The 21,753-nt window shown below is 36.9% G+C and overlaps 1 protein-coding gene across 10 annotated transcripts; it reads right to left on the bottom strand.

The window, feature by feature from the left end:
• Positions 1-1,120: 1,120 nt before the first annotated feature.
• On the bottom strand, positions 1,121-20,394 carry LOC110957631 (uncharacterized). Of its 10 annotated transcripts, none has more exons than XM_051959360.1 (14): positions 20,089-20,394; positions 18,203-18,496; positions 14,279-14,551; positions 13,663-13,761; positions 13,309-13,365; positions 12,620-12,775; positions 11,969-12,028; positions 11,317-11,499; positions 10,892-11,128; positions 10,553-10,579; positions 4,580-4,633; positions 3,825-4,031; positions 3,098-3,160; positions 1,121-2,481 (listed from the first exon to the last, which is right to left on the bottom strand). In XM_051959360.1, exons 1-14 carry the CDS (start codon positions 20,135-20,137, stop codon positions 2,339-2,341), a joined length of 1,902 nt encoding a protein of 633 aa, XP_051815320.1. In that variant the 5' UTR covers positions 20,138-20,394; the 3' UTR covers positions 1,121-2,338. The 10 variants fall into 10 exon arrangements, with proteins under 10 accessions (XP_051815320.1, XP_051815321.1, XP_051815322.1 ...); XM_051959361.1 differs by lacking the exon at positions 4,580-4,633 and adding an exon at positions 7,528-7,581; XM_051959362.1 differs by lacking the exons at positions 3,825-4,031; positions 4,580-4,633 and adding exons at positions 6,772-6,978; positions 7,528-7,581.
• Positions 20,395-21,753: the final 1,359 nt, after the last annotated feature.

Below are 21,753 nucleotides of genomic sequence, written 5' to 3' on the forward strand. Positions count from 1 at the left end.
TTGCACTCTTCTCATTTTTCCATGCTCCATTTATATCAAGATAATAAAGATTAAAAAGCAAATCTCAGCATACATCCACCAACATAACTACAGTACAAGCTCCAACATCCCCATAAAGAATCACCACCTTCTGTCTGAGTTCCAGCAAAAACTGAACATTTTGACCTCAAAAGGCAGAATTTATGAGTGCTCTACACTGGATCTCTTCCAGGTGAATTTATCCCTGATTGCAAGGGACTTATGTATTTCTTTATCAAGAAGTGATGTCAAGAACAGAGAAGGAAAAATCACAAAAGCAGAGCAATGATAGCACAGGAACCATGAATGTTGGTTTGATGTTACTGTAGTCAGCGTTCAGAGCTGGTTTAAGGGTTCAAGTTAAACACTAGACTTGATGCTTTATGGTGCGAGACGTTCTGCTGCAGCTCGTTTACAGAGGAACCTGAAGACAAGCAGAGATGAGGGATGTGATGTGGATTTACCTCGTATTTATCTTCTTGGCTGAAGCAGCATGCAGCCTGGATCCAGGTTTGATATGAGACGGTTTCTGACACAGCAGGACCAAAAAACCTCCAGGAACACTACGATCTTGTAAGGAAAGTCTGCTCGTGTGTGTTGTATTGTCAAATAAGGGAAGCCATTCTAACATAGTCGATTGCTGTGTAATCTGCAACAAACCCCGGTGCTGTTTGGACATGTAAGTGGTTTGCCACAGTGACATTTATCTATAATCATCGGGATGTGACTCAGAGTGCGACAGTCTGTGGGAAGAACAAGCATGAAGGTGGGTCAGAGAAGAAGCAGAAAAGAGGAAAGGTTGCCTCTTACCACATGCGCAATGTTGCCTCACATTTTCAGATGGAACAGGCACCATGCTGTCACTTGTTTCTGCAGTGGAAATCATGATTTCAGGCCAGGGCAACACTATGATGCAGTTTGAAAATAGCCATATTTGTACTTTTTTCAACTCATAATGCACCATTTTAGTCACATATTCAATATTAGGATGTAAACATATAATTAGACAGTCAGAGAAACATTAAATTATGAAATTATGCGTTGTATTTCTGACTTAACAATTAAAAAAAACTATTTGACACAAAAGGAGAACAAACTGCAGTGAGTTTACACTTACTTTACTGATTAGTAAAAATATGTACAAAACATTAGAAAAACACGAGATAAAAACAACTTTAACAATCAGATTTTGTAGTTACAGCTTAGTGTATGGTAATGTCATTGAATCACAGAATAATTTACCCTGAGTTCACATCAGTTTCACTTATTATCCCAGCAATGTAAAAAATACACATATAGCAAAAACAAGCTACAATTAAACAGGTAAAACTGTCCTTTTGTAAATGACTTAATATAATCACAGACATGGATCAATACAAATAGAATTTTGTTATGAATTCAAAAGAATAAACTGAAGCTCTTGCTAATGTCAGTCTAAGTAGGGAATACAGCATTTGTAAATCTAGCAATAAGCTTATTACTGCTATACTGGAGCGTCTCTTTGGGCTGAAGGCTATAGAATGTAAACCAGAAAATGTAGGTATTAATTAGTCATTCCTGATCCAGAGCTTGTTGATTTACAAAATATGGCATGTCATTGGCCACTGGTTTTAAGGAGACCTTTAATGTTACACTGGACACAGTCTACTGTGATATGACGTCATTGTCTCAGAGCAAAGATCTGTTTGTGGATGGTTTCAAACTAAAACTATTCTCTATATTTGGTTTCACTTTGCCTTTGTATCTTTTCCCCTTTGCTTTCTGCTGTGTTGTGTTTACAACTTCACTCCAATTATCTGCTTCTTTATTGTACTTTCTCTTTCCAGTTGTATGAAGGCCTGTTCAAAAGTTTTCTTCTGGCCTTCTTGAACCTCCCTGAAGGTCTTATTGTCAACTTTTTTTTCTTCTGAGCCACACTGGACTTCATTTTAATTTTCAGCTGCTTCACCCTCGCCTGCCTCTTCCATGCTGCTGTCTGACCCTCTGCTCTGCCTGGTCTTGTCCTTTTCTTTCTCATCTGGGACTGCCTGTTCAGTGACAGGAGAGGTGCTGGTGTTACTGCTGTCTGGTTTTGGTGTTATGGGGCTCTGGGGCTGCTGAGGAGGGTCTGCAGGAAGATTCTTGTCCTGATCTATGTTTTCTCGCTCATTTGCACTGTCTGAGCCAGAATTGTCGCTTTCTTGCTGCTTGTCTTCTCCTTGGTGTGTTTCGTCTTGCTGTGAATTTTCTTCATCTGTTGCTTCTGCAGCTTTCTGATCAGAAATGATTGAATTCTCTTTTACATCATTGTCACTGTTGGATTCATTTTCGTCAGATCCGTTTAGACTTCTCTCTCTGTAGTTCCTCCAGTGACCTGCTCAGAGCCGGCATCTTTCTCCTGCTTAGAAGCATCCTCCTGAGGTGCTATGTTTGAGGAATCTTGAGTCAGAGGTGAAACAGGAGGAGGCACATCGGACTCTAAAACTAAAAGAGAACAGAGTGAAAGTAAATCAGTATTTTAAAAAGGTGCATCAGTCTGCTAAGGACTTGAAAATGGGTTAAAAGCTTCAGAGGGATATTTGGTTCAACATGAATCAGTCTGACACAATGGAACTTTAAAACTGGGCAAAGCCAGAAAGTAATTTCCCGAGAAAGCAATGGGTCGCTGAAAATAAACAAAGTTAATAAAATTTCGTCCGCCTCCAGCTTTTAATGTGTGCTCATATGAATACAGTCAGACTGTCAAAACTGTCAATCCTAATGGGTGACCACTGGCTGAGGTTCATGTTTCTTCTTCTATGAAAGAGGAATGTTGTGAATAAAGCATCAGTAATGAAACTGCTGCTGCACTCTTCATCCTGTGGATCAGATATTGTTAAAGATACTTAAAGTACTGAGCATTACATGGACAGTCTCACAGTTGGCATCAAACCTATCCCGAATCAAGCTCAAAAAGTGAATGCAATGGGTGGACGCTGATCAGATTCTGCTTTGTCACTTTTGTCGTCCAACACAACATCTGATTTCTCAGGGTCTGAAGGATCACGATCTTCATTCTCTGCAGATTCTTTGGGTGACTCAACATCAGCGTCTCCCTCACCGTTTTCAGCAGAATCCTGAGGGCGAGGTGTCACAGTTGGCATCTTTTTGTCCTCCTCTACACCTGCCACACACACAAAAAGGATTATTTAAGAGACTAAACCATACAGAGAACATCTTGGGAGTTGCAAATTAAATCATCGAGTCATTTGCATTAACAAGCAGCACGGAAAAGTTGATTGACAGACATGTAATCAGTCACTTCACTTCATTAATATTTTAAATCACTCACAAAGCAAAAACAAACACGTCCAGCTTCTCACATGTGATTTGCTACTTTTTGTTTTTCAAAGAGCTGTTCATTGAGCTGTACTGGAGTGTGGAAAGGAAGCAGTTTGAAGATGGCATTTTGTGTTTCATATTTTTTGACATGGATAAAACTATTAACCGTTTAAAAAATTCTGAAAACAAGAATTTGTTGCTGCTGTTAAATTAAGAATCTCTTTTACCCTCCAAAAATAGAAATGAAACTATTTGCTGCAGCTGACATTTATTTATCATCAAAAAGCTCGACAGTCAAAATATTTGAGGGTGATTGTCAATCATCCTGGATATGTATGTGACTCACAAAAGCCAAAGAGAGAAAAGAATTGCTAATGTTTCATGAGAACAACAATAACTTGCTGCAGCTGACATTGTGCGCTGTATTTTAGCATTTCTGTCTTTCTCTTGCTGAATAATTTCTAATGCAAAATCCAAATCTAGCTCAAACAGTGAATTTTACAAACCTGGCTGTTCAGAAGCAGTGGGTGGCTGCAGAGCAGACTTTTTCTTCTCACTTTCGTCGCCCGGCACATTGTTTGACTTCTCAGAGTCTGAAGGATCAAGTTCTTCCTCCACAAGTTCTTTGGACGTAAGGACGTCAGCGTCTCCTTTGCTGTTTTCAGCAGAATCCAGAGGACCTGGTGACACAGCTGGTATCTGTTTGTCCTCCTCTAAACCGGCCACACACACAGAAAAATGATTATTTAAGAGACTAAACCATACAGAGGACATCTTGGGTGTTGCAAATTAAACAATCAAGCCATTTACATTAACAAGCAGCACGGAAAAATTTGAGTTGTGACTCAGCTGACTGACAGAAATGCAACCAATCACTTCATTTGATTAATATTTTCAATGACTCAAAGCAAAAAAAACACTTCCAGCTTCTCACATGTGATTCGCTGTTTTCATTTGTATTTGTTTTGCTTTTTAAAGGACTGCTCATTGAAGTGTGGAAAAGAAGCAGTTTCAAGTTTGGGTTTTGTGTTTCCTAATTTTTGACATTATATAGATAAAATTTTATTCTGAAGACAAGAATTTCTTGCCGCTGTGAACTGAGCTCAGAATCTGTTTTACCCTCCCCAAAATAAAACAATTTGCTGCAGCAGACATTGAATTATTATCAAAAAGCTCGTTAGTGAAACTATTTGAGGGTGATTGTCAATCATCAGTATTTCATTGCTGTGATCAGTTATCTACTGTAGGAAACAAAAATTACCTTTCTGATTTTCATTGTTCGGCTCGAATACATTTATCAGTGCTTTCACCTTCACTGTGAGAAGTAAATCGCAGGCAGAGAAATTCATTTTTAGTATTTTATATACTCTGTATCAATGATTACAAATAAATTTTTTTAGTAATGTAGCATTTACCTGGTGTCTCAGCTGTGAATCCATGTTATGTTCAGTTAAAAAAATAAATAAATAAAGGATTAAATGAGTAATGCCTCGCAATATTCTAAATATAAATATAAGCCACAGATGTAGATGACACAGATGACAGTACAGTACATCGTCCTGGATATATAGGCGAGTCTCAAAAGGCAAAGAAAGTAAACAACAACAACAAAAATAACACAGAAGTCAATTATTTCCCATTGAAGATCTTTTTTTTTTCTACTAATTGTCAGGGTGTCTGACAGACTATTTTTAACAATATTAACAGCAGCAAAATGAAAATGTTTTTGGTCCTTTACTGTCATTTTTTTTACCTGATGCCCTCTTGTTTAAGTCTTCTGGTTCTGATGAGTCACCTTCTTCAACACTGTTCTCTGTAGTGTCTTTGGTCTGATGATCAGAGCTGGTTTGATCCTTGTGTTCACCACCATCATCCTGAGGTGACTGGTTCTGAGAGTTTTCTGTCACCGTTGAATGAGGCTGGGCAGCATGAGGAGGGACACCAACTGCAGAAGGAGACTCTGCTTCCTCACCTGCTTCTTCCTTGGCCTCTGAAACAGTCAGCAAAAAGAGAAAAAACAAACAGTGCAGCAGTCTGCTAATAACTGATGAATGGGTAAAATAGTTCAGGTTCAGTTTTGGTTCAACATAAACCACTCTTACTGCATGGAAAATCAAAAATTAACAAAGCTAGAAGCTCTTTCCCAAGTAAGCAATGGGCTGCATTAAAGTGACCAATACATCGAATTGACTTTAACTTGAAATAATCGCTTTGCTGTGTGATGTAGAACTGAAGGACAGGTTTGCCTCTGTGGGCTTGGAAACATTTGATCAGCATCTCCTTCCAGGCTACCCTACATTAACAGCACTGGCTGCAAAAATGTTGTGCACGTTTGGGACGACCTATCTTTTTGAGCAAATTTTCTCAGTAATGAACATTAATAAAACAAAGCTCACACATAAGCACTTAGCTGACATGCTGAGGTTGGCTGCTGCTCAGGACATGATGCCTGATACTGATGCACTTGTGCAGGCTAAAAGATGTCAAGTTTCAGGAGCAAATACGAAGCAAGAATAAATCCTGTAAAATGCTGCTTTAAATGTTGTTGCCCTAGGAAAAAAAAACAGCTGCTAAATGAAAACTTGCTGCAGTAAATACTGTGAAATTCAGTGTTGGTCATCAGATTCACTACAAAAGTGTTTGGTTGAGTGGAATATTATTTCTAATGGATGCATCCACGTTATGTATGCAGTTTTTTTAATGTATATTTTACATATATATTTTATACATAAACAAGACAGGTGACAACTTTACTTTCTTAACTGTCTGTATAAAATAGCTGCTACTTAAGATTTAAAGGTGTTCAGAGTTAATTTAGGTGTTCACAATTACTTTCCAGATGTGGAAAACGGACTTCAAAAAAATTTCTATATCTTGATAAGTTTGATTGTTTTTAAAAAAAAATCAGGACTATGTTTTTAAGTTACACACCTGTGACTAAATATGTTGTGCCATTGTACAATCACTGGGATCAGTTGTAATGCACACAAATAAATGTTAAACTGAGTCATAGCGTTGTTGAAACTGCACTTACTTTAATCTCTGGTTGTTTCTAATATAACTTTTAAAAGGACAGTTCATTACATATAAAGATTTTTCTAATATACTTGTTCTCCTTTGCACTAAAACTTCAGAAAAACTTGGACTTATTGTTACTTGTCAGTAATTATGCTATAAGTTTACTGGTCCGGCCCCTTTGAGATCAAATTAGGCCGTATGTGGCCCCTGGACCAAAATGAGTTTGACACTCCTGCTCTAAAGGAATAATTCATTAAGACAAGAGAAAAATGCACCAATTGAAGAACTGATAAAAGCAGCATATACCTAATTTGAAACTATCTCACAGCTGAAAACTCCACATTGTGCACTGTAGTTTAGCATTTAATGTTCAGATCTGTCTTTCTCTTGCTGAATAATTTCTAATGCAAAATCCAAACAGTGAAATTTACAAACCTGGCTGTTCAGAAGCAGTGGGTGGCTGCAGAGCAGACTTTTTGTTCTCACTTCCGTCGCCCGGCACATCGTTTGACTTCTCAGAGTCTGAAGGATCAAGTTCTTCCTCCACAAGTTCTTTGGACGTAAGGACATCAGCGTCTCCTTTGTTGTTTTCAGCAGAATCCAGAGGACCTGGTGACACAGCTGGTATCCGTTTGTCCTCCTCTAAACCGGCCACACACACAGAAAAATGATTATTTAAGAGACTAAACCATACAGAGGATATCTTGGGTGTTGCAAATTAAACAATCAAGTCATTTACATTAACAAGCACCACGGAAAAATTTGAGTTGTGACTCAGCTGACTGACAGAAATGCAACCAATCACTTCATTTGATTAATATTTTCAATCACTCAAAGCAAAAAAAACACTTCCAGCTTCTCACATGTGATTTGCTGCTTTTCATTTGTATTTGTTTTGCTTTTTAAAGGACTGCTCATTGAAGTGTGGAAAAGAAGCAGTTTCAAGTTTGGGTTTTGTGTTTCATAATTTTTGACATTATATAGATAAAATTTTATTCTGAAGACAAGAATTTCTTGCCGCTGTGAACTGAGCTCAGAATCTGTTTTACCCTCCCCAAAATAAAACAATTTGCTGCAGCAGACATTGAATTATTATCAAAAAGCTCGTTAGTGAAACTATTTGAGGGTGATTGTCAATCATCAGTATTTCATTGCTGTGATCAGTTATCTACTGTAGGAAACAAAAATTACCTTTCCGATTTTCATTGTTCGGCTCGAATACATTTATCAGTGCTTTCACCTTCACTGTGAGAAGTAAATCGCAGGCAGAGAAATTCATTTTTAGTATTTTATATACTCTGTATCAATGATTACAAATAAAATTTTTTAGTAATGTAGCATTTACCTGGTGTCTCAGCTGTGAATCCATGTTATGTTCAGTTAAAAAAATAAATAAATAAAGGATTAAATGAGTAATGCCTCGCAATATTCTAAATATAAATATAAGCCACAGATGTAGATGACACAGATGACAGTACAGTACATCGTCCTGGATATATAGGCGAGTCTCAAAAGGCAAAGAAAGTAAACAACAACAACAAAAATAACACAGAAGTCAATTATTTCCCATTGAAGATCTTTTTTTTTTTTCTACTAATTGTCAGGGTTTCTGACAGACTATTTTTAACAATATTAACAGCAGCAAAATGAAAATGTTTTTGGTCCTTTACTGTCATTTTTTTTACCTGATGCCCTCTTGTTTAAGTCTTCTGGTTCTGATGAGTCACCTTCTTCAACACTGTTCTCTGTAGTGTCTTTGGTCTGATGATCAGAGCTGGTTTGATCCTTGTGTTCACCACCATCATCCTGAGGTGACTGGTTCTGAGAGTTTTCTGTCACCGTTGAATGAGGCTGGGCAGCATGAGGAGGGACACCAACTGCAGAAGGAGACTCTGCTTCCTCACCTGCTTCTTCCTTGGCCTCTGAAACAGTCAGCAAAAAGAGAAAAAACAAACAGTGCAGCAGTCTGCTAATAACTGATGAATGGGTAAAATAGTTCAGGTTCAGTTTTGGTTCAACATAAACCACTCTTACTGCATGGAAAATCAAAAATTAACAAAGCTAGAAGCTCTTTCCCAAGTAAGCAATGGGCTGCATTAAAATAACCAATACATCGAATTGACTTTAACTTGAAATAATCGCTTTGCTGTGTGATGTAGAACTGATGGACAGGTTTGCCTCTGTGGGCTTGGAAACATTTGATCAGCATCTCCTTCCAGGCTACCCTACATTAACAGCACTGGCTGCAAAAATGTTGTGCACGTTTGGGACGACCTATCTTTTTGAGCAAATTTTCTCAGTAATGAACATTAATAAAACAAAGCTCACACATAAGCACTTAGCTGACATGCTGAGGTTGGCTGCTGCTCAGGACATGATGCCTGATACTGATGCACTTGTGCAGGCTAAAAGATGTCAAGTTTCAGGAGCAAATACGAAGCAAGAATAAATCCTGTAAAATGCTGCTTTAAATGTTGTTGCCCTAGGAAAAAAAAACAGCTGCTAAATGAAAACTTGCTGCAGTAAATACTGTGAAATTCAGTGCTGGTCATCAGATTCACTACAAAAGTGTTTGGTTGAGTGGAATATTATTTCTAATGGACGCATCCACGTTATGTATGCAGTTTTTTTAATGTATATTTTACATGTATATTTTATACATAAACAAGGCAGGTGACAACTTTATTTTCTTAACTGTCTGTATAAAATAGCTGCTACTTAAGATTTAAAGGTGTTCAGAGTTAATTTAGGTGTTCACAATTACTTTCCAGATGTGGAAAACGGACTTCAAAAAAATTTCTATATCTTGATAAGTTTGATTGTTTTTTAAAAAAAATCAGGACTATGTTTTTAAGTTACACACCTGTGACTAAATATGTTGTGCCATTGTACAATCACTGGGATCAGTTGTAATGCACACAAATAAATGTTAAACTGAGTCTTAGCGTTGTTGAAACTGCACTTACTTTAATCTCTGGTTGTTTCTAATATAACTTTTAAAAGGACAGTTCATTACATATAAAGATTTTTCTAATATACTTGTTCTCCTTTGCACTAAAACTTCGGAAAAACTTGGACTTATTGTTACTTGTCAGTAATTATGCTATAAGTTTACTGGTCCGGCCCCTTTGAAATCAAATTAGGCCGTATGTGGCCCCTGGACCAAAATGAGTTTGACACCCCTGCTCTAAAGGAATAATTCATTAAGACAAGAGAAAAATGCACCAATTGAAGAACTGATAAAAGCAGCATATACCTAATATGAAACTATCTCACAGCTGAAAACTCCACATTGTGCACTGTAGTTTAGCATTTAATGTTCAGATCTGTCTTTCTCTTGCTGAATAATTTCTAATGCAAAATCCAAACAGTGAATTTTACAAACCTGGCTGTTCAGAAGCAGTGGGTGGCTGCAGAGCAGACTTTTTCTTCTCACTTCCGTCGCCCGGCACATCGTTTGACTTCTCAGAGTCTGAAGGATCAAGTTCTTCCTCCACAAGTTCTTTGGACGTAAGGACATCAGCGTCTCCTTTGTTGTTTTCAGCAGAATCCAGAGGACCTGGTGACACAGCTGGTATCTGTTTGTCCTCCTCTAAACCGGCCACACACACAGAAAAATGATTATTTAAGAGACTAAACATTACAGAGGACATCTTGGGTGTTGCAAATTAAACAATCAAGTCATTTACATTAACAAGCAGCACGGAAAAATTTGAGTTGTGACTCAGCTGACTGACAGAAATGCAATCAATCACTTCATTTGATTAATATTTTCAATCACTCAAAGCAAAAAAAACACTTCCAGCTTCTCACATGTGATTCGCTGTTTTCATTTGTATTTGTTTTGCTTTTTAAAGGACTGCTCATTGAAGTGTGGAAAAGAAGCAGTTTCAAGTTTGGGTTTTGTGTTTCATAATTTTTGACATTATATAGATAAAATTTTATTCTGAAGAATTTGAATTATTATCAAAAAGCTCGTTAGTGAAACTATTTGAGGGTGATTGTCAATCATCAGTATTTCATTGCTGTGATCAGTTATCTACTGTAGGAAACAAAAATTACCTTTCTGATTTTCATTGTTCGGCTCGAATACATTTATCAGTGCTTTCACCTTCACTGTGAGAAGTAAATCGCAGGCAGAGAAATTCATTTTTAGTATTTTATATACTCTGTATCAATGATTACAAATAAAATTTTTTAGTAATGTAGCATTTACCTGGTGTCTCAGCTGTGAATCCATGTTCTGTTCAGTTAAAAAAATAAATAAATAAAGGATTAAATGAGTAATGCCTCGCAATATTCTAAATATAAATATAAGCCACAGATGTAGATGACACAGATGACAGTACAGTACATCGTCCTGGATATATAGGCGAGTCTCAAAAGGCAAAGAAAGTAAACAACAACAACAAAAATAACACAGAAGTCAATTATTTCCCATTGAAGATCTTTTTTTTTTTCTACTAATTGTCAGGGTTTCTGACAGACTATTTTTAACAATATTAACAGCAGCAAAATGAAAATGTTTTTGGTCCTTTACTGTCATTTTTTTTACCTGATGCCCTCTTGTTTAAGTCTTCAGGTTCTGATGAGTCACCTTCTTCAACACTGTTCTCTGTAGTGTCTTTGGTCTGATGATCAGAGCTGGTTTGATCCTTGTGTTCACCACCATCATCCTGAGGTGACTGGTTCTGAGAGTTTTCTGTCACCGGTAAATGAGGCTGGGCAGCATGAGGAGGGACACCAACTGCAGAAGGAGACTCTGCTTCCTCACCTGCTTCTTCCTTGGCCTCTGAAACAGTCAGCAAAAAGAGAAAAAACAAACAGTGCAGCAGTCTGCTAATAACTGATGAATGGGTAAAATAGTTCAGGTTCAGTTTTGGTTTTAGCATTTTTATTCAGATCTGTCTTTCTCTTGCTGACTAATTTCCAGTGCAAAATCCAAATCTAGACAAAATCCAAACAGTGAATTTTACAAACCTGGCTGTTCAGAAGCAGTGGGTGGCTGCAGAGCAGATTTTTTGTTCTCACTTTGGTCGCCCGACACATCGTTTGACTTCTTAGAGTCTGAAGGATCTCGCTCTTGGACATCAGGATCTTCTTTGTCGTTTTGAGCAGAATCCGGAGGGCCAGGCGATGCAGCTCGTATCTGTTTGTTCTTTTCTAAACCGGCCACACACACACAAAAGGGATTCCTTAAGACACTAAACCATACGGAGAATATTTCGGGAGTTGTGAATGAATGAAAATCCCTTAATTTGATGTATAGTTTCAATCATGCACACAGTAAAAATTAGCACTTGGCTCCAGTTTCTCACATGTAACTGTTAGGAATTTGGAAAACAGTGTGTGCATGTCAACTTGGGCCTGCAGTGATTCTTTTTTGTCATTTTATATACAAAACTATCAACAAATTTAGAAAGATGATTAGTCCTGAACATAATCATTACGTGCCGCTGCTAAATAACTAAGACTCAGCTGTACTTTCCCAATAACACTGATTAAAACAATTTGAGGCAGCTGACATTTAATTTCCCAAAAGGCTTGTTGTCCAAAGCATTTAAGGATGATGGTCAATCATCAATATATTTCTTTGCTGTGATCAGTTATCTATAGTAAGAAAAAAAATTACCTCTCGCTTTCTTTTTGCCACTGGGTCTCTCAAATCCCTCTATACGTTCTTTGACACATTCTGTGGGGAGTAAATCACAACAGTAAAAATCAATCTGTAGCCCTTTTCACACTGAGCATCAAGAATAATTTGAATGACATTCTTGTTACATAACCTTCCTATTGGCCTCTCATGGAAATTTAAATGATTTTCTGTCTTTAAAAACCAAAACAAAACACAATTTCTGGTTCAGTTCACAATAGTTTCAGTTGGGGATTTCTGAAAATCCCTGGAATAATGTCAAATGTGTCCCTCTGTTCTGCACTGTGCATATATTATCCACAAAAATAAAGAGAGAAAATTCCACATTGACTATCATATTTTATCACTTCAGTAAAAAAAAAAATAATCCACTAACTGCTATAATAGACTTTCTAAAATTAATAATAACTGCTAAATAACAATCAGAAAGAAAACAACTACATGCATTGCAAATTTAAAGTTGTTAAACTTGTTTTGTATGCTACCGATCTGTGTTAAACCATGTTTGCTACTGTTGTAGGCATTTTACATTTTACTGCTACAGTAAATAGTTCTGATAAATCTGCCAATAATTTAAAGCTGTTTCATAAACACCCTAAATCACAGAGCATATTAATCAGCAGCCTTTACCTCGTTTGTAGTTCTGTTCTGAGTCTTCTGTGTCGTCGTCCTGAGAGTTAATTTCACGTTGGGTCAAAAAGCGAAGTGGCTGTTTAGAGGCTAATGTGGATTGTCTGTGAATAAGACCTCTAAGTTCCTCAACATGAGCTGCCTTGTTTTCTGCGCCTGAAACAAATTGAAATAAAAACATACAACTTAAACTTAAAGATTAAAAAGAAAGGTACCTTAGACGAGAGAAATGTCGGCTGATGTAACATCGAATTAAAACAGTCCAATAAAGGGAAATGAGTAGCAGTAACAACAATATGACAAACATTTAAACAACACTCAAATATTTCCTTCAAGTGCTATTTGCATTTACTACTTTTCTCTACCCTTAATAGAACTGAAACAATCTGTTAATCAAGTGTTTAAGACATTTAGAGACAAAAATACAACACGGGTTCCATCTTCTCAACTGTGTAAATTTCTTGCGTCAAATAATACAATTTAAATACACAGTATTAACAAATTGTTATAAACAATTTTAACGATTTATAGGTTGTTGGTTTTGGTCCGGTTGTTACACAAAGCAAGCAACAGGTCTCTCCTCAAATCAGGATGATTGTTGTTAATTATTTTCTCACATTTTTTTAACTCAAATATGTCACAAACATTTGTTTTCTGAGACAGATCACTGAAAGAACACAGCATCATACCTTTCATTTTACTGGGAGGTTTTTCCACATCATGCCTTTTCTCCTTTGCAAAGCATGCTGGAATTAAAAAAGGATAGAAGGAGAAAAAAGCAGTGGGAAGATTAGAGTCAATAGTTCCAATAGCTTGTTCAATAATACTGCACTAAACAGCTTTCTGTACAAACTGTAGACAGCTATGGCAGAGTTTTTTTTTCACCCTAAATAACAAAAAAAACAGCTGGCTGCTGTCTAAAGAGCTTTGAGAATATATGTACATCAGTGAATACATATTCTGTGTGTATCCAGTGCATGAAAAATAAAAAATGTTAAGCTCTATTTCTCTGAAAGAAGTGCCATTTCTTTTTGTAACTGTACCTTTCTCTTTGAGTTTGCAGAACAGAACACCAACAATGATAAGAATTGCAGCAATAATGGCAACACAAATTCCGACAGTCAGTCCAGCAGAACCTCCGTCTGCAGAGAAACACAAAAATCAAAATACAGCAACTTCTGTAGCAGCCACACACATCTGAAATAAACAATATTATAGCTGAGGACATTTCAGTCTTTGTTTTTCAACATTAATTTTGCAATTACTCTTGATAATACAACCAAGGTGCAAATTAATACATCATTTTTTATAAATGAAATTGATAAATTACTTTTGAAATTAGATATATTTATTCAATTATTATTACTAATTATGCAACAGAGATGTGCTGTCCACACATCATTTGTCTGTTGCAGCTGTACTTCAGTAATGTTACAACAAGAAAGAAAAACCTCAGCATGTCTGGATCAAAGCCACTGTGGCACATTCAGTTTGACAGTTAGTGCAGCAATACAGGCATTTTCTTAATTAGACTCATGACCTTTGGTGGGTAACGCCAAGCAACATTCAAAGTTTAAAAAATAGCTGGCTTGAAATGCCATAATCCATGACATGAATTCTAAACACACAGTAGAGCTGATGCAGTAGGTAAACTCTTACCGGGGTAGCAATCCTTTGCAGTGAATGTGGTCGATTCTTTAGTCAGTGGGTTGCTCACAGTGCAGTCGTATACTTTATCATCATGCCCATCCCCTACAGCTATTTGTAACTCCTTGCCAATCGTCTGCATGGTTCCATGTGAGCTCCATACAAACTTTAAGGACGGAGACTGTCTGGCTTCTGCAGAGCACTTCAGTGTGGCCTGGTTTCCAGATTTGATGGAGCTGTTGCCATTGTTCATCTCGCAGGATATGGTCGGCTTGGCTACTCTGTCTAAAAGGAACACACAAACATATGATCGCAAACCAAAAATAATAAGTTCTTAAGTTACCCAACATGGATTTGGGTATCTTATATGATAATTCACATGGTCGAGAGCAGGGGTGTCAAACTCATTTTAGTTCAGGGGCCACATTCAGCCCACTATGAAAACAAGTGGGAGGGACCAGTAAAATCACAGCACACCAACTGAAAAAAAACACACTCCGCTTAAAATATCCCCCGCCTTGTATATAGTGCCTCTAAGTGCAAGAAATAATAATATATACTGGATGATTGACCTACAAAATGATACATCTTCACTACAATAAAAGAAACAGTCAGGTCAAGGTCATGCACCCCAAAAGGCACATCTACATTACCAACAGGCTTAGTGTGTGCAATATGAATGAAGTCCCTCAAGTAGTTTCTGAGATATGCTCCGGAAACCAAAAAATATTTGAAGTGCCTCAGTATGACCTTGAAAATCAGGTCAAGGTCATGCACCCCAAAAGGCACATCTATACTATATAGAGATGGCCTGGGTGCAATATGAATGAAATCCCTCAAGCAGTTTCTGAGATATGCTCCGGAAACGAAATATGGACGTCCGTACGTACGTACGTACGGATGGACGTACGGATGGACGGACGTGCCCACGCCAATATCCCCCTTCGTGCCTACGGCCGGCAGGGGATAATAATAATGATAATTCCAATTTTTTCCCTTTGTTTTAGTGCAAAAAAAAAACAACACACACTCTGGCAATGTTCACATTTAAAGAAGTATCAACCTGAAATTTCCCAGCAAAATAAGTGAAATTTCAACAATATTAAGCCTCAGTTTATCATCTGGGTATCACAACCTACAGTTCACAGTGTCTACAAAGGAACAAAACATTTAGTGTGGAACTGAACAATCTAATATTTTACAACTTGTCAAGATCTAGAAATTATTTTAAATTCCCATTCAGTTCCACATCTGTGTAGTAATCTTGACACACCACACAAACTAAAGTGGGAATTATTAAGGAAAAGGTGAAGTTATCCCCTTGCCTTTTAAATGTACAAGATTTATAGATAAAATCAGAAAGAAAAAATAATACTGAATGAATTATAGTTCATTCATACATAGGAATTTATGAAAGAAATAAACTAAAACAGATATATCAGTAAAAGGAATGCAAAGGAATACAAAAACCAAAAGAGAGAGATCTGCCGGCCAAACACACTACTAGTACAGAACATGTCAAGAACCAAACTCTTTACTGCTATTAAAGAAAGTCACAGCAATGCCGTCTTCAGCTGCATCACTACACAACCTACATTTCCTTCTGAAGGGCAAAGTGTCTCTCTGATGTTATCATAAGCAAATAGCTGACATATTAAGACATAAACTAGCTTTGAGATAATGACCAACTGTTGGGAGTGGTAGGAGAAATACTACAGTCTTTTATCATCTTCCATTTACAGTTTTTCTCCATTGCCAACAAGCATTGGTCCATACTGAAGTCACATGTTCAAAACTCTTAACACAGCCTGCATTTCCATATTGCATCTCAGCTAAACAGTTAATCTCATCCCCAAAACTGTTTCTCGCCAACAAAACACTTCATTCGTGTTTCAAAATAAGCTCATTCAACCACAACACTAGAAAATTGTCTCACTTTGGAAACAAACACTGTCACTCTTAGCACGCTGAACTGCAAAATACCAACAACAGCGAGCATTACATGAAATAAAGTTGAATTTTTCAAGTTTGAATGATTTCTTCTGTATTTTATTATAAAATAAGATCTTTCCACTCTGTTCTAAATCATTGTAATATATTGCAACAAGAATGAATCAGGAATGCAGCAGTTTACTTCAACAACACTTACGTACTTTCTCTGTGCCTTTGCATAGGTATGGGACCTTACAAAAAATAGAAAGTTTACTGTAAACAAAAAAAAAGTAGAATCTCAGAATTCAGGAGGCAGAATAGAAATCAAGAGATAAAATTCAAAAACCAACAACACATGTATCCTGTAACATTCACACCCTGTCGTCTGCATTTGGACTCATGTTTCCATCCACGTCACATCTTATGTCTTCTCCGGAAATGCACTGTGGGTAGAACCTTCCTGAGTGTTTCCTTTTATGTGGTTTCTAACGAGGCCAAACACAGATCACCTGAATCGGTTTTCAGCTGACAACTACACTCAGCTGTGTTTGGAACTAGATAATCTTTTTATTTATTTTATTGTCAATATTTTCATATGATTTTCCATAGATTTCAATGTGGCTGCAGCAGAAACTCCCCATGTTTTCCCCCATCATTCTGTTTTGATTGTGTTTTTAACGGTTTTGAACAAAGTGTGTTAGCATTTGAAAAACGTGCTGTAAAAGTCTAGTGTTTTGCAGGTGGTGAACTAGTAACTGAGAAAAGAGTTCATGAATTTTGGTGACTGTGGTCACTGAATGCATTTTGCGTAAAAGCAATGCAAAGTGATTCACAGTTTGGTCCATATGGACTTCTGTTTCGCAGACTGTGTTAAGAGTTTTGAGCATGCGACTTCAGTTTCGACCAATGTGTGTCAGCAATCGAAAAAAACTAAGCACTTACACAACAGAGTAAAAAAACTATTGAGGTAATACAGCCTACCTACGAGGTCAATGTAAAATTATTATTAAGCTGTCAGATAAGCTGAGGGAATGAAAAAGCACAATATTTACCTCAGAAACCAAATGAATCCTAATTAGTAGGTAGAGCAGTTTTACTCATTAACTCATACTTTGAAGTTTTACTTTGTACAGGTGAGTCTCACTCTTTTTTTAAAATTAAATACCAGAAAAACAACTCTTCAAAGTGAAAAGAAACCCCTACAAAGAACTAGTAATCTATCATGTGCATTCACAAAGTCACTAGCCATTGTGTGAAGAATAAGTGTAGAATAAATGTTGGCATCTTAGCACCAGATCAGCATCGACTTTGTAGAAATATCTTTAACAGCCTTGCACATCTGACTGCTGCAATTTCCTCCCATTCTTTGCCGCTTGAGGTCATAATTTGCCAGATATTCTGAATCAGCGACTTCTGACAAGTCTGCAGCAAGTTTTCCTCCAGAGAAAACTGCCTTTATTTTCCCGTTTACCTTTAGAAACCTTCCAAGGCCGGCTCTATGCTTCATGTCTGCTGCTCTGTGGTGTTTGGTTTGGCTGATACAACAAACAGCGTTTCATTTGATATTCAGAAAGCTTGTTTTTTTTGTCTTCTTAGAACATAAGACCTTCATTTATTTGTTTCACAGTCTCGAGCCTCCTGGCAAACACCAGCATGTGATCGTTTTAGCTGTAAACTCTTTGACACTTTATGGTAATGCTTTAACTCGAAAAGCAACTGTTTGTTGTATGCACAAAGTCTCCTGTTGCAGGCGGTGAGCTTTGACATTAAAGAGGCAGATTTCCGTTGAGCGGTGTCAAAAAACATTAAATAACTTTTGCAATGAAAAGCTGTAACACAAAAAAAAATCATGAAAAGATCCAACACTTGGCAGTTTTAGCTGCACAGTCTACTACACAGCTCGTCTATTTTTTGTGGTTTTTTTTATCAATACATAAGTTGTAGCGCTGCTGCTGCAACTGACTATACTGACTATTAAAAAAATTACTTTAAGAATTAACTTACCTATGACCGCCAATGTAAAGGATGCACGTTGCCACTCTCTATTTTTGAATGCTTCCAGTGCATACACTCCGCTGTCTTCATATCTGAGGTCTGAGATAGTGAGCTCTGCAGAGTGCCAGTCCAGAGTGATCCTGTTGACAAATGTGCCGTACTCACGCTGCTCGTTACCGTTGAATTCTACCACTTTGTCTCCTTTATGTTTCCACAGAATGTCTTCTGTGGAAAACGTGATTCCAGGTGGGTCCAAGCTGACCGTCTGCCCCAGCAGTGCGTATATTGGAGGCTGTTCCGCAACTAGACACAAAAAAAAGCACAAAGAGGTAAAGAAACCCGCAAAATAACAATGTAAAGATCTTAGTATGGTCTAGAGAACTGCAGGGTGTGGAGGTCGTTCTATATCAAGACCTCAGCAATACACAGAACACCGAGGTGCAGGGTAAAAAAGTACAATCTGATATAAAACAGCATAAATATACTGAAATAAATCCTATCTGAGTGATGCTAATTGCACTGAATCAAATAAATCTATGATCATTTTTGAGACTGTAACTAGTAATGGTGGTAAACTGAGCTCTGGACTGCAATATAAAGAGGTCTTAGCACTCACAATGTGTTAATGGAGGCTGGCGATAAAAACACAGAACTTACTGACTTCCTTTTTCTTTAGTTTTTAAATGAAAATGACAATAAAAACAACAATGGAGTATAAATCTTCACTCTGACTGAATGAGGTGCTATGTCTAAATCTCCCTCCCCATATTGAACGGAAGCTTCAAAAATTCAAACTTACTTCCAAATAAAATCATACCGCCTGTCAGAAAAATGGAAATTAGATATTTATCCTGAATCATGTCAGTCCTACCAGCCGCCAAAGAATAATCTACCTGTAAAAGACCTCCACAACATGTGGGCATCTTGACATCAATAAAGCAAACTCAATCCATTGATGAAGACCATTTATTTTCCAATGAAAACTCCAGAAAAAGCAGCAGCACAGAGCAAAGGCAAAGATTTTCTTATAAAGTTTTCATTAGAATTCAGGTCAAAATTGCAAATGCAACCTACAGAGTCAAGAATATCACCCAATTTCAAAAAGTCATCGTCTGCCAAAAACAAAGACTGTGGTCTACGAAAAATTAATTATCCAGCTTTATTCTACCTACATTATAACCAGTCCAGTTGTTATTACCAGTTCAAACAGCTTTTAAAGACCAGTTTAGCTCAAATGATGCAGTTTTCCATTTTCAAGTAACTGCAGCCTCTAAATTGTGACTAAAATATTATTAATGCAACAAAGTGTTTTGATTTCATTCATGACGTCATATTTGATTGATTGACGATGAAAAAAACATATGTAAATCATGGTTTATACAGTCTTAACAAGGATATTAGATATGCCAAACAGAAAATATACAGACAGGACTGTAAGTCTGGTTATAATGTAGCATAAACATTTTAACCTGAACAGATTAATAGATCAGATGTTTGGTCTAAAAAACTGTGAAAATTGATTTCAAGTCCTCAAACAGCTCAATTATCAATACAGTTAGGGTTTAATTTAGTAGTTGACGATAAATCGGCTGGTTCCTTCAGCTCTTCCACAATTTTAGATTCAATGACCGATTACGTTATAAACTGTAACGACAAATATTCTCTTACAATAAACACGACAGTTTTAGACACATAAAACATTATAATGACAACAAACTATTAATAACAAAGTCCCGGAAAAACTAGCACGGTTTGACTGTTTAAACCAGATTAAAGCAAGTGTAGACTAATATAAACTGGGCGTTAATCATTTCGTTACCATACACCTGTCCAGACTTGTTTAGTAGTTTTCGTGTCCGAACAAAAACACCGATTTTAAAAACGGAGAAACGTACCTAGAAAGGAAGTGAAGATGCCGAAAACCAGTAAAAATGGACGAATCATTTCGATAAAAAAGCAGAAAAGTCAAAGATACAGCCGCGGCCTGGGGCCTTCTTTTACTTTCACTTTATTTCACAGGTGCGGCAGGTATAAAAAAAAAAAAAAAAAGTTTACTGTCGTCATTACAGACCGAGTGGAAAAGGAAGTTTGGTTATTTTTCCTTCTAACAAGTCTAAACTGGTTTCATAGTACCTGCGGTAGAAACAAACGAACATTTCAGGTGCACCGACCCAAGGTAGACAAGTGAAAGTATTTGTCAAATGGTCAGGTGTTAGTGAGGTGATCTTCTTCGTGCTTTATTAAACAGCGGATTGCGCCACTTACTGCCGAGGAGGGAGAATTACACCGGCTCCTTTGCTAAAAATAATGGCAATGAAATGACAAAGAAATTAATTTGTGTAAGATACAGAAATATAATTGCTATTCATAGTTTGTATTTCGAGAATATAAAACATGAATCTAATATATAATGTAAAAATACTGTCAATTATTATACAATATTTATAAACAAGTTATCCAAGCACTTTGTATTTATTTATTATGCACTGAAAGACTGACCATTTTGTTCCAAGATTACATTCTATATTATAGCTTATTATAATATCAAGGTTTATTTTTCTGCATCAGTTGTTTTCTTTCTGTCTCATATTTCTAATGGTGTGTAAAAACACGTTCTACTGTCTCTCCCACCCCTCAGTATTTACATGTTGTGTGCTTTTCTATTTCGAACAGTGTGCTGTTTAATCCAGTGGGTCCAAATCTCAGTCTTAATATTACTACCTTGTATCTACTGTTCCTTCCTGTGCACCTCATTTCTCCCACTTTGCATTGTGTAGTACCATCATCCATCTTTTCCTCTCTTCCTCTCACTTCAGTCTCTGCTTGATGGCGCTTCTGATTTCTGTCTTGCTAATGCTAACTTTCAAGTCAATGTGAACTCTTTTTGTGTGCTTCCTTTGCTGTCTTGTTTGCTATTTCGTTTCCTTTGATGTGTGGGTACTCATAAAAATTTAACTATAAATCCCATCTTTTGAATCCTGTGTATTAACGGCTTTATTTCTATCAGATCTGTTGGTCTGTTGTTGAGGGACTGTTCTGTAAGCTTCTGTTTTCAATGGTCTTTTGTGTTCTAACCCTTTATTTCCTGGATTGTGAAGCATCAGTGAAGACCTAGAAGTAACGTGGGTTAATTTATGCTTGTATGGTGGAATTAGAGTCAAGCTTTTTATCCCCTTTTTCTTGTTTTCTAATAATGCTAAGTTTACTGTGGCATCCATATATGGTTGTGATGCCAATATAATATACTTGGAATTATGTTGCTTTCTGTGCCATGGTCCAAGTGCTTAAATCCAGGTGGCTATTATTTTTTAATCTTTTTGGACAGGCAGTGTATAATGAATGCAACATTAGTAATTGGGAGCGTCATTCATACAATATGGTGTAATTATTATATGATACATCAAAAAGATCTGCCCTGTATTTAATTGGAAATACAAAAAAAAAAAAAAATCAAGCAATACCAGAAATAATTATGAATTGTTATTATGGTGAAACCAGCGTTTTCTGTGGTTTGATTTACTCATCAAACATAATTCCTTTGAATGCAACTAAATTCATCC

This window comes from Acanthochromis polyacanthus, chromosome 14 (assembly GCF_021347895.1).
Source record: "Acanthochromis polyacanthus isolate Apoly-LR-REF ecotype Palm Island chromosome 14, KAUST_Apoly_ChrSc, whole genome shotgun sequence".
NCBI classification, from domain to species: Eukaryota; Metazoa; Chordata; class Actinopteri; family Pomacentridae; genus Acanthochromis; species Acanthochromis polyacanthus.